General features: G+C 40.3%; 1 protein-coding gene across 1 annotated transcript in view; it reads right to left on the bottom strand.

Moving 5' to 3' along the window:
• Positions 1 to 307: 307 nt before the first annotated feature.
• dnah10 (dynein axonemal heavy chain 10) overlaps positions 308 to 13,807 on the bottom strand; it is a 48,471-nt gene continuing 34,971 nt past the window's right edge. The window contains exons 66-79 of the mRNA XM_088617835.1: positions 13,492 to 13,596; positions 10,480 to 10,634; positions 9,723 to 9,877; positions 8,838 to 9,021; positions 7,553 to 7,753; positions 5,934 to 6,143; positions 5,018 to 5,113; positions 4,749 to 4,920; positions 4,252 to 4,383; positions 3,725 to 3,936; positions 2,955 to 3,122; positions 2,415 to 2,595; positions 1,397 to 1,542; positions 308 to 678 (exon numbers count right to left, since the gene is read on the bottom strand). Of these exons, the coding sequence (XP_088473961.1) occupies positions 532 to 678; positions 1,397 to 1,542; positions 2,415 to 2,595; positions 2,955 to 3,122; positions 3,725 to 3,936; positions 4,252 to 4,383; positions 4,749 to 4,920; positions 5,018 to 5,113; positions 5,934 to 6,143; positions 7,553 to 7,753; positions 8,838 to 9,021; positions 9,723 to 9,877; positions 10,480 to 10,634; positions 13,492 to 13,596 (2,264 nt within the window). The 3' untranslated portion in view covers positions 308 to 531. The remainder of the gene's footprint in view (positions 679 to 1,396; positions 1,543 to 2,414; positions 2,596 to 2,954; positions 3,123 to 3,724; positions 3,937 to 4,251; positions 4,384 to 4,748; positions 4,921 to 5,017; positions 5,114 to 5,933; positions 6,144 to 7,552; positions 7,754 to 8,837; positions 9,022 to 9,722; positions 9,878 to 10,479; positions 10,635 to 13,491; positions 13,597 to 13,807) is intronic.

Raw genomic sequence — 13,807 nt, 5'->3', positions numbered from 1 at the left:
GATTCTTTTCATATGCTACAAGTACTGGACTCGTATACTTATTAGACACTGCACTTTCAAATTTCACATTAAACATGACCATTTCGCAACAAATACTCTTAACACTTAAACATAGTGATTTCACTGTAATTAAAAAAATATATATTACCTTAATCCAAAAGAAACTTCTGACGAAAAGACCAGCTACTCTTCACAATCACAGGCCACAAGAAGTTTTAGAGGCTCTGCGGGTATCACTCTCCAAACATTCCTAGCTACTTTGGCAGTAATCTTGTCAGCTCAAGTTTATACAATATAAACACACTCATTGAAGTAACACATTTTAATTTATTTCACAAACTATGTAAGAACATTATAACTTTGATTGCAATGTAAACTTTAACTTACAGAATGGTAAAAACCTTTTTTTAAGAAAATATACAGTAATCTTTCCTGGATTTCAAAAGTACATTCCACATGTGGACTCCAAGCAGATTTGTGAATTTGAACGAGGCAGCAATGGGCTAGACTGTACTCTGAAGTGCTGCTGCCTCAGTCGGAGTTGAGGCACAGACAGACGCCCTGCAGGACCCAGTGGGAGGCGTGCATGGTAGTGAAGAGGTCTGACTCGAACACCAGGCCTACACCCATCGCGTTTCTTCTCATTGACGTTGTGTACACTGGTGTCCTTAATGTGTTCTGGGGAAGGAACGAGTAAATGACAATCAGCGCAACCTGTTTCACTGAACTCCCCGGATGTGCTAGCTCTGAAAGCAGTGGAGATAAAACCATCAGTACTGTAGCGCAGCAGGAGTTCACTTGTGATGCAGTTCACAAGGTCAGGTAGCCTGCAGGGAAAGACAGCTCACTTGTGCATAAAACAATGCAGTAACTGGAAACTCAGTGTGGTTTCTATGATGTTTGCCCGAGAATTGCACAAAATTCAGCTTCAATGTGTAAAACATTTACTACTGGCAGATATTACAAAAACTGTTTTGCTTGACTTCAAGTTGAACATTGTGAAATATACATTTCTTCCACAAATATAATAAAGAGCACTTCTTCTTTAGATCATTGTGATGTGCTTGTGTCTGTGAGTCTGCCCTGCGATGGAATGGTGTTCCACCCAGAGTGCACTCTGCCTTGCACCTGTTGTTTGCCGGAACAGACTCTGGCTCACCTGAGATCCTGAACTGGAAGAAGCAGTTAGAAAATAGATTGATGGATAAACTACAGTATACCACTGATTTTCAAGAATAAAGGTAAATAGTAACTGCTGGATGCGAAGCAATGCCACCCAGAGTGCGTTAATTTATCACCTGCATGTCACAACACATTTCTCAGATTATTCTTTCCGGTTTCTCTCAGTACTTGCACACAAGGTGAACGTGAGCGTGCTTTAGGAGATTCCTCGTACCTGGAGCTTCAGGCGGTGGGATTCAATCGGAATGACCTTCAGAACGGGCAGCTGCACAACAAGCGCTTTGGGTTTACTGCGAACCAGACAGCCTTGCTCGATATCCCAGTCTGCCCCCTCCAGATACAACCCAGACACAAAGCATCCTGGAAAACAGCGATACTGTTACCCAAAATCATGAATCATTTAAACCATAAAAAAGACTTAGAGCAATACCCCTATGAGAATCTACTTCTCGATTCTTTAACAGGGATATTTCCATTGATCTGGATGCGCTTGCAATTGTGAAAGCCACACGGACTTCTGCATTGCCTCTCCCTTTCAAGATCTTTCCTTTCATAGTACACAGAAAGCATGCTATAATCTAATAATAAAGGCTGCTGGCGGCCAGAGCACTGTCAAAAACTGTTGCCTTGATTGTGTTAAGATGGATTTTGATCCCTGAGTAAAGGCAGCGGGACCTCTTCAGTTGGTATGGACTAACACAGTACAATCTGATGTGGAAGATTTGAAGAACAAACATCATTTGGTCCATTTTGTGTACTTTGCCACCATAAAACACTAGGTACAGTAGGCTCACCTCTGCAAAATGTAGTATCCTCTCTATTTCTTAGAATTATTTTAAAAATGCTCTCTTTACATTAAAATGATATCATTATTGAAAATGGTATTATTCAACAAGTATGTAAAAGTCTATTATTAGCACTCTTTAAACTCCATCATAATTGCTTTTTTAAAACTGTAATTATCTCACTGGCTTTTTGTGTGATTCAAAGTGCTAAAAAGGCCATTTTCATCACTACTAATAGTGAGCCCTTTCAACCACTCACACTACAACATAACAAGGAATTCTGTGCGTCCTGTTCAAGTGGAAATTAGATGATATACAACATCAGTTGAAAAGCCTGTATAATTATACCAGCGGTTTCAGGGTTGAGAGGTGCTGTCTGCAGCGTCAGTGCAGTCCCGCTAGTCAAGAGTTCTGCAGTGAGATGAGCTATGAGGAGGGGAGCTGTACCTTGACCTGGCCTCTCGGTGACCTCCTCCTCGGTACGGTATTTGGTGACCTGAGTGTAGAGGGTGGACCGGTCTAGAGGCCAGCAGTTCTTGCGGCAGGTAGCTTGGACCAAAGCAGTGAGATAAGACTCAGGGATGTGCAGTCCAGAGAGCCACATCACATTGGGCTCTCCATCTTCAACCTAGGGAACAGGACCAAATGCAGAAGCAGCATGAGGGGTCTCATCTGATCAGATCATAAAACGACAGTGCTTATAATTATGATGATTGTCTATTTTAATTATGGCAGGTGATGGGTTTTAAGAAATCTTCTAAAACATGGTGAAATACTGCACAGTAGTGTGAAAATACTTCCAAAAACTTTTATATATATATAGCAAAATTAAAACACTACAAGCAATAATAATATTAAAGATTAATTGGCACATCTATTTAAAAGTGGATGTGAATATTTGAAATGGAAACGTTTATATTTTTTTATCTATTCTGATTTCTAAAACTAAATACTTTTACATCTCTTTAGTATAGTCCTTAGGCTTACCCATGAGCTGTACTGCTCAAACCTCCTCTTGAAATGGATCATCCAGTTGCCCAGGGACTTGAGGGTGTCGGGTGCCAGTTTCCGCCAGATGGCAGGGATTTGACCGTTGAAAAGGGCCCGTGCCACTTCGTCCAGCTCGCTGCTCATGCCCACCTCTCCAGCCAGAGCCTGGCACAGCGTGACAGATTTTCACACTTTACAGCTTTACAAATGATTTGTGTTTTAACACAACTTGACGATCAATAAAAGGAACCACTTACAAGCCAATTTTTACTGAGCTCTACGGTCACCCTAAAGAAAATTTATTTTGACAAGCATAATAGGACTACAAAATAATAAGCATCTCAGCTGGTCTAGATCTTTTTGCAGCCTCTTCAGTCATGCTCAAGTTTTGCAAGTTAGACATTTGATCTGGATCTTTTTTCAGTTTTCTCACTACTTTAGTGTTTCCGTTCCTAGTTACAAAACTCTGAATGCATAACCTGGAGCACTAAATAAGCCATCACTACTTCTGACCACAGTCCGTGAATTTGTAGTTAATATTTTGCGAACCTAAAGCAAGAAGAAAATAAAAAAGGCTTTGAGAAGGAAAGATCAGAATCCTGAGAAATGCATTTCTAAACACTATCTGTTATTAATTAAAAGCAGCAGGAAAGTGCCTGAGAGAGTATGTCATTCCAATAGTTCACTGATACAAGCAAGTATTCATTCACTACACTGCACACCAGCTACATAAACAGCAGGTTTAAACGGTGCAGTGCGCTGCTCACCCTCTGCAGCTCAGCCAGGGAGCGGGCCATGCGCACCACCAGCCTGTTGAAACGTTCCAGCTCCTGCAGCAGCACAACGGAGGTGGGCGAGATCTCCAGGCCAAACTTCTTCCGGATCACGTCCAGGTCAAACACTCTGGGCAGCTTGTTCTGGATGTCCTTGGCAACCTGGCTGATGTACTCATCCCGGCTGATACCTCCTCCAGACTCCCCTATCAGACAGGAAAACAGGAGCTGGAGATCACCTTTGCTTTACTGAGGCTCTTGCTAGAGTGATAAACCTGAGTTAGTGTCTCAATCACTTAAATGTGACAAACATGTGACAAAACACAACGTGAACTCCATGAAGTGTTCCTAAATTGTTAAGTCTGTTCTGGTTTTATGGATCATATAGTTTGTATTCTCATCTTTTTGAAAATGTAGAAGTTTTACAGAAAACGACACTGCTTCTCACTACAGAATGAACAACGCCAATGCAGAACTATAGTAAGAAAAGACAGAAGGTCATCCTGCACGGTCTGTCTCACCTGTCTGTGGCTGCAGCTCTATCAGGTGTGTCCACATGTCCCGGGCTGCCTGGGTGTAGTAGCCAATTTCAGCATTGGAGTGAAGGCCAAACACCTCAGGAGTGTTGGCCAGAGGGAGGGATTCAATTTCCGCTGAAATATTCATACACATCACATTGTTTCTATGCATTTTTTTAAAACTCCAATAATCCTACCACTGGGAGTAAAAAAGACTTTCCATTTTTGATCAAATCAGCATACCTCGTTAGCTGAATATCTAAAGGTAAAGTGTTACTATAATGTAATTATTCTAAATGTTTATTAACATATTAATTACAACACCCAGTTCACATTGCAGGTTTTAAAAATGCTAGAACAATTACAGAATTACAGTATGCACTGTTTAAAAATGCTATTTTTAGCTAAATAAAAAATCAGTGTAATAAAAAGCAACAACAGTCAAGTAAAATACTTAAAATCCTACTCATAGATCAAATGAAACTGCAGGTAAACCTCACCAACATAGTTATCTTTGGGTCCAGCTTCTGGAATCTTGTAGTCCACTTCCTTGTTCTTAAAGAAATGAAAGGGCTGGAAGGTATCAAATATAAAATCCCCCAGATATTCATCCATGTAGACAGTGAGGATCCTTCTGTCAAAGCTGTCTATGGCACGGCCTCCATACATCACCTGCACAGCGTTGGACAAAAGATGAGAGAGGTCTATGCATCATGTTGCAAAGACCAGCTTCACATGTAAAACAACAGAAAGCACAGATGAGCCCTACCTCTCCAATCAGGTACTTCAGACTCCCCCATGGAATCTTACTGTCTCCTTGATGGTAGGATTTGGTTAGGTAAGTGTTTAAGATTTCCATGCAAACCTGAAAGGGTTTTGAAAGTACAGTAGCTTTAGCAACCAGCAGGTAATGCATATGAAAGCAATCAAATCTTTAGTATCATCGTGTGCTCAGACAAGTCCGAAACTGTACGGGTCAGTGCAATGCTATGCTGGAAAAGAAATGCATGTGGACTGTTTTTTCTGAGTTATAATAAAAAAGGACCCCTCCCAATTAAATTAACAGACTCTATCAATGTCATGCAATGCGTGGATGATTTTGAGGAGCATGAGATGTACTTTCTTCTTCCCTGAGCAGAACAACCCCTAGATCTCAATCCTATTGAAAACTGCTATATGTACTTCAGTAACACACACCATCGCCATCACAACATCAGCTGTATACAATTCTCCTAGAAGAACAGAAATTTGTGGACTATATGCCATGTCTTGATCTTGCCATGAAACAGTTTTTGCAGCTCACAGAGGCACATCGTTGTATACTTAGCCAAGCTACTAGTATGTTGGTCAATGAATGTACAGTATTGAAAACAATAAGGTATAAAAAGAAATAGGCTGGTATGTCGTGCAGACTATGCATTACAAATTAATTGCTTGTGCTTAGAAAGGAAACGATACCAAATACATAATTATGTTGGCATATAATAAATACAGTATTGTACTGTCAGGCAACTATCATGATGTGCCACATTGTCTCAAGGTTACAGTACACATTGCCCAGATACAGTACAGGCAGTGTTGATAGGATAAAGGGGGCTCTTTCTAAAGAGGCACAGGAGCTACACATAATCCAGCTTCACGCGGGTTTGTAAAGACAGACGGAAAGCTAAAGAACACGCTCTTACCTGGAAGTCCGATTCATTGAAATCATAAGGCACATTCCAGCCAATCTTGCCATATTTCCTCCTCTCCTGCACCACAGCGTGGAAGAAGGCCAGCACGTACACCAGGCTCTTGAAGGCTGGGTGAGGGCACTCTGACAGGGCCTCGTGAGGGATCTTGAAGTACGTGGCTCTCATGTTCAGCTTCAGCCCGTTCGGGGGCTCAGTCACCACCTGGGAGGAGGACACAAGGCACAGGAGGTAAGACTATGAAGTGCTGGTGTCTTTCATAGCAGCTGTTAACATTGTGAAAATCAAACAGCTGAATGACAGGAAAACACATGTACAGATTTCTACAGTGGATGTGTACCATTGAAGATCGTTCATCATCTACAACAGTCTAAAATTTAACTTGAAAAAATGTATCCCTTATTGAATGATGGCAGCAGCAGGTACTTTATATGTTTTGAGTTTATCCAGCATTCTGTACTTTTTGGATCTCTAATACTTTTGCAATAAATGCATCCTACGGAAAGTGCCCTGATGCTAGTCCACTGACTGCCTTTTTTGCCAACCCACCTAGTTAAGATATCTTTTCTGGAACTGCAGTCAGATGATAATGTCTTTACTATCCTTTAGCTAGGCACTTGATTTTGCTGGACTGGAAGCAGGCCGCTCCACCCACATACTCTGGATGAGAGAGTTTTGCAACACTTGGAATTAGTGAAAATATTTACTTTACATGGTTCAATTGATACCATGTTTCACAGTGTGTCAAAGCTTTATTTCATGTTCTGACAGTTTGTAAGATAATTACATTTTGCCTTCTTTTTATCAAAATTAAGTATAAAGTCCACACTTCCAGTGATTGCACTCTAAGTAACCTCAACTTCTTCTATTGAAGACTTTTTCAGTAAATGCATCCTACAAAATACCTTGACACTATCCACTGGCTGCCAAAGATCACTGACTGACCTTTACAGCTCACTACCAACAGCCATGTGATTTTATAAAATGTATAATTTAAATGTACTTCAATTGTATAACATTGCTCTGATTTTAATTTTCATTTGTTTTTACCAAATCCTATAAATAAATATGTAAAAAATACTGCATAGTCACTCTATTCACGTCAGCCTTAATTCAGAGCCACTGAAATGCTTTGGAATGATATAAGAGCATTAGAAAAGTTACAAATAGGAGGCAACAATTGCCCTGTCTTTTGGTTGCTCCAAGAATATCTTCAAGCCACATCTTGGAAGTCAATTTTGGATTTTAAAGTCAACTTCAAAATCATGGTTGGGTAGCTAGTTCCAAACGCCCAGAGGAGCGATCAAGAGCTTGAGCTACATTATTTATATTGTATTGCTCTTTATTTGTATGTTTTTAATTGCTAAAGGTGACCTCAGTGAAGTAACTCTTAAGATTATAACATTTTTTACTAAAATATTCTATAAGATTAACATCTCAGAGAAATCAGTTATTTTTCCAACCAATTCTAACTAATAAATCACAAATAACAGCCAATTAAAACAGCTAGGTTCAGATTATAAAGCCATGTCCAGTAACATTGCAGCCTTGTTTTATAAGGTACAATTGATCTTGTCTGCACATGGTCTCACTGCACATGTACAGTACAATACCTTCAATGACTTCTGCAGGATTCCGATAGGGAAGTCCTTGGTGGGGTCAGTGGTGAGCCAGAGGCGGAAGTCTGGGTGGGGTTTGGTGATTCTCTCCAGAGACTTCTCCAGCTCCTTCAGCCACTTCACCAGCAAGTGACAGTTCTGCAGCATGAGCCACTGCCCCCGAGAAACAGCCGTCTCTAACAGCTGCAGTGCCACCTGGTGGAGATGGTGAAATAACAAGTATCAACAAGAACATTCCCATTAAAAAACATATTTTAAATAACAATGAACAAACACCCAACATCTATTTCTAATTAAAGTTTTTAAACTTTAGTCCTTTCATATTGTGTGAGTACATTGGTTGTGTTTTAAATCAGAGTTTTTCAAATGATGAAGGCAACGGATATTTAGCTTCTGAGTGTTGAATAAAAAAGCTTCATGAAAGTGTAACAAAGATACAATATATCTCACATAAATAAAACACTTAAGCGTTTTATAAAAGCTGAACAGCTGGACTATGTGAGTACAGGTAATGATTCTTTAAAATGTATAAATGAAGCCCAAAGATATGTAAATTTCCATATTCGTTAAACATTGCGCCTAATAAAATTTGTTTTTTTTGCAGCATCCATAAAACAGACAGACTCAGAGGAATACAAACCCTGAGTGGATCGATCAAACTATTAAATTGCACAAGCTGCCTTCCCCTCTTTCTATTCTGGTACTGACTGCATACAGCTCCTTTCTGCTTTCCCTACCATTCTTAATGAAGACACCTGATCCAGTGCTTTAATTCCTCCAACATTACAGCTGTTCATATGATTTTCAAATTAGTCCTGAAGATTATTTGGAGCTGTTGATTTATCCTGTTCTGTTTTATTTGAAATCATTGGGACATACTTCTATTGATCAAGAAAATATTCCATTATAATGAGGACACTTATACAGAACATGATAATGTACCCCAGGTGCTCTAGTTTACCCAGCTGTGCCCAGCTGTCCATCCAGGAGTCTGACACTCTCGAGTCCTGTTAACGCTACAGACACGAGGACAAGCTCTGGCCTGGTGAGCTGCTCTTTTTTAAGGACACTTTAACAACATATATGTCCACCAATGCAATTTATGTATTACAATATACCAGCATTAATTCGAATTTACATTATATTGTACCCTTCTGTCCATCCATACAGTATATTTTCAGGAACCACTATATCCCAAGAGGCTGAGGTGGAGAGTGCTTCTGTATGCACAGATTATGACCAAGCAAAATCACAGTGACCACACAGTGAGCTCCTGTACCTTCTCCTGACCCTGGCCCATGGCTAGAAACTTCAGCCGGCTGCCCCCGAAGCCTGTCCTCTCTGCCAGTTTCATCAGATCGCTGGCTGGGTCCGAGCCGGGACTCAGGATGAACACGATGGGAGAGGTGGGAGTGCTCTGCTCAAAGATAGCCTCAAAACTGATGACTGGAGGCTGTACATACCTGGAGGCAACAAGAAAAACAGATAGGGATATTTTACACTTTCAGAACACACTGAAACAGCTGCTTTTTTCTCCTACAGACGAACACAAATTTTCATGACCCGGAGACTCTGGAGTCAGAGAAAGCTGTCGGAAAAACAAGAAGGCACAATGCTCTCTCAGATAGAAGAAATGTGATGAGCATCAGTGTGTTGTTGTGGCTTTACTGGTGTAAGGGTTATCCATTGGAAGGTGCTTTCCTTTTTAAAAAAATCTTGCATAAATAATGAAGACAGTCCTGTAATAAAATGTAGACTCATCTGTCGCTAATTATCCAGAACAGAATTACTTCAGAAACCTGGGGATTTAAATTATAGATCAACACCTAACAGCATCAGCTTTTTCTTTTTTTCCCCCAACACCACTGGTATGAATAATTGATTTACTGTGCTTGGGATTTTTTTGGCTTCTTAAAAATTTCATGAGGAAAGCATTCAGGAGATGCACACGCCATTTGGCAACTCCATCAGGTTTGGGTTGCTGTATTTGACAGAAGTCATACATTCAAGCTTCGTAGTCAGAGTCAACCTATGTAACTTGGTCTCCATGCAGCAGGAATTATGATTATGAGCTATTGTGAGATGCTCTCGCTGGGTTCAGGCGGATAAAGGATACGAGTGTCTGTGTGAAAGGAGGGTGAGGCCCTGTGAAAATGTCACTCACTTTTCCCCCATGGTCACTGTTACATAATCGGTGACAGCGCGGTACACACGGTCCACACGAAAGCAGCGCAGCAGCAGCAGCTTCTGGAAGGCTGTCAAGACCTCCTTGTATTTCAGCGGGAAAGCGGCTTGTTCTGGCCCATCTAAATCATACCACTAGGATCCAATAAGACAGACAAAGACACCAGATGTCAGTTCAATGGAATACTGATGTAACAACAAACAAACATAAAACATTCTGATACTAGTACACATACAGTCCTCTCCACCTCCTTTCCTGGTGGCGTATTTTTTATTTACAGTAGTTAAGGGACCAATGCCCCTTACATACATCTACAGTATTCCAGGAAAATGCACATTCTTATTCCATGTTAAATATAATAACTGTTCAACTCCTGGGAAAGAATACACACATACTTCACATATACATGATCTGAAATAAAGCTCACTGACCCATTTGTAGTGTACATTGTTCACTCAAAAACAAATCATTTCTTCACATCAAACAAAGAGAAGAGGGATGACAGTATCCTGAGAGCTCATTTGCTACGATGAAGTAAACATCTTTATATTTAAAGGGCAATTATCTGTGAGTTGTATTTAACAAAGTGCTGATCACCTACAACCACAACTGATCACAGTCTCATTTTCAGGACAGGAAATGTGTCTCACCTAGTTGGACAGCCTCTCCCTCTGCTCTCACCAAACAGGGCAAAAGTACAACATTCTGCAGCCTTGCGAGACGCGGAGGCACTCACCGATTTCCACTCCGCCTCGTGCTTCGGCAAGTCGTCGGGCAACGTGCCGAACACCCCGGGGAACAGCTCAGCCAGACGCACAATGTCCTCCCAGCCCTGATCCGGCAGCCAGCTGCAAGGCTTTTTCTGCTTGCTTTTCTCCAGGGAGAGGTTTCCTGAGCAAAGAGGGAGACATTAGCCCTACAGCCATGTAGCTTTCATCTGTTCCCTACCGATCTGTTACACGGCCCTCTCGCCAATACCCAGCCAGCCTCATCCCAAACATAAGGCAGTGTCCCAGCAATCCCCTTCAGGACTGAAGCAGCATATACCTGCCCTTAATCCAGCTCTATCACCTTTATCCCAAGGACGGAACTAAAGCCCATGCTTTAAACTTAGACCCTTTTAACTTTGTAATGTAATGAATGTTTACCTCTGCCACAAAGTTTTTATATGACACCGCTAACTGGCCTAAACGTCTCAGTCCGTTTCATATCATATTAGAAACACAGGTTGATTTTGAATGAGAATTAATGGTTGATACATTGTAGAGTGTACAAACATGCAATGTGCATTAAAATATGTATTTCTGTGAATAAATACAATGCTGTTCGAACTCAAATGCTGTAACATTAAAAGCTGTTGATGATAATGGAGTTGAATTACAATATTTTCTGTAAAATTATTGGCATGACAAAATCCTGTCAAACCACTGAAAGATAAGGTGTACAATATAGCTATTAGCACTATTTACCATTTGATCTTAGGCTTAGAGCTACTGTGATTGCAGCTATAGACATGAACGAGATATCAGAACACTTGTCATTTAAAAAATGCTGCCTGCTGAGCAATGCAGAACACTGCAGCAACATAGCTGAGCAGCACTCAGGACAAGCTGTTCATAGTGATTGGAGAGTTTTTTATTGAAAGGCTGGGATCATTGCTAACTGTGTAGTCAATCTGTGAACAGTGAGCAATCTCCAGAGGAAGAGAAGAAACCCGCTCATCATTGATAAACCACACTGACAGGTCAGGGGGAAAATGCCATATTTTGACTGAGCATTTTTAAGAGGCAATCACAAACCAACTTGTTGTTTTTAATATCCAAATTTTTAACTTTAATAAAACATATAAGAACCATGCAGTAACCCAAATTCCAGACGACATTTAAATGATGCCTTTTGCTTCTCGGTGCTTTAAAGTAAATAGAAATGTTTATCCAGCCCACTTCAGAGGAGCTGGTCACGCTTGCAGTGCTGCCCCCGTGTGGAAGAACAGTGACCTACACCTGTGTGGACAGCCTTGGGGGCTGGAATGTGAGAGGATACATCCTGTTGGCAATGCACATGCAGGGGAGCTTCAGTAGCTTTGTAATGAGGGCGTGGAGGTGCCAATGCAACAAGGAATACAGTCCCAGGCTGCCCTGTGCAACATACAGTACACAGCCTCCCACAGCTGCTTCAGCAGCAGGAGCCGGTATTGCTGACCCAGTGCATAAACTGTGCCTGGAATGTGCAGACAACAGTGGGGGAATCTTTATATAACAGCACCCTTCCTGCCTGGAGAACGTCAGGCTTCTTTAAACCCAATGTGTGACTGTCTCTCATATAATAACCGTGTAATATAACTGAGATTTTAAAAACAAACTCTGGCAAAAACTACATTTCTCAAGCAATTAAAATATAAAACAATCCAGCAGAAATAGCAAACAGATCACTTTCTTATTGTTCTTACCAGAAGCAGAACAATTTAGAAAGTGAGGTTCATTGACCCTGTCTGCTTTAACAGGGCCATTTCTGGCTTGCACTTGCAATTTCCTGCCACACCTTTTAAGCCCTGATTTTTGTGGCTGATCCATGTTTGTTTGTTCAACTTTTAAAATGTCTCTCTGTGAGTAAAACAGCTGACATGAACGTTAAACAGCCTTTGGCAGTTAAAGCAATTATAATTTAGCATTAAACTATATTGTAAAGCAATCTACCCTGCATAGTGATAAAGGATGCATTTGTTTGAATCTGGAAATAATGTAAAAATGCACTATTGATCTCTCTATACAAGCACTGCATTGCCACAGCTCAAATCTTGGCAGCTGTGTCTATTTTAAGGCTTTTTATAAGCCTCTTTGAAGAAAACAAGAAAAAATATCTTCCTATTTTAGATTCAGTTCTATAAATGAACCCTAAGGGAGAAAATCACTGGTGTCTTTAAAAAGAAAAGCAGTTTTGAATAAAATCAGAAAACCATTTCCCCCTTTCCCTAAAATCCTCATACTAAGTTGCTGCAGATAGGAATAAAAGTAACCTTCCTCTAAATGCATATTTTTCTCCTGTGGTTTTTGTGTTTTTCGGAGCATTTGGTAGCACATTAGCAGCCTGTTAGGTTTGGTACCAATGTGTTTATGTGTCCCAGGAGGACTGCGAATTCTGTCTGAGAAGGCCACCACTTCAGCCTGTGTAAATGCATTTGAGACCCCACGGGCCAAATCTGCTACTAATGCACCAACACGCTCCAGATCTGAATAATGCTTTTGTTGACGATTTCCTAGCTATGATCAGCCTTCAGGCATGTTGTCTTTGGTCTGCAGGCCTTGCAAGACCACAATAACCTTAAAAAAACACTTGCATTCATTTGCAGACAAAGTTTATATCAAATATACTATTGCTCTCTACTATATACCCTCTGCCCTGCCCCTATCTGTTCACTTTTGTGAGTTTCCTTCTCTGCATATTTTTCATATACCTATAGTAATTTGTTTTTTGTTGCGTTTTAAAAATGTAATAAAATGTGGTTAAATATAATCTGCTAATTATTTTTGAGTGTAATTATCACATTAATCTGAGTTTTATATGTAGATATTTCATGTCTTGTGTTATCCATAAAATTCCCATCCTAGACACCAAAAGTCAATTCTAATAAAATATCCTGCAATATAATTACTATCACATGCAAGTGTATAGGCAGATCACATCCACATTAAGTGAAACAGAAGCAGCTGTAAGTACAGTATGGTGATGGGAGTGTGGACAGCCCTACCCTTGAGGAAGAAATCCAGCTCTTCCTGTGGTGCTCTTGCCTCTGCCTGCTCTATTTTGATGGTCATGTTAAATGAGAAGAGCAGTTTATGCTTCTCAAACAAGCCTGTGAACAAAAAATATTGCAAAATATTATCAATGTAGCTTTCTAGTAGAATAGTAACTTCATTTATTACCAAACAGACTAATGATGGATTCCTAATAACATTGACATGCAAGGACCAATCATAAAATAATACAAATATTAGTAATTATTAATATTACTTCATACTATATTAATATTAATTCATACTATATGTGTTAAAATACAGATATCT

Source organism: Lepisosteus platostomus, chromosome 24 (assembly GCF_059453375.1).
Source record: "Lepisosteus platostomus isolate fLepPlt1 chromosome 24, fLepPlt1.hap1, whole genome shotgun sequence".
Taxonomy (NCBI): Eukaryota; Metazoa; Chordata; class Actinopteri; order Semionotiformes; family Lepisosteidae; genus Lepisosteus; species Lepisosteus platostomus.
Note: the sequence above shows the minus strand (reverse complement) of the source record. Positions and strands in the feature narration are given on the sequence as shown.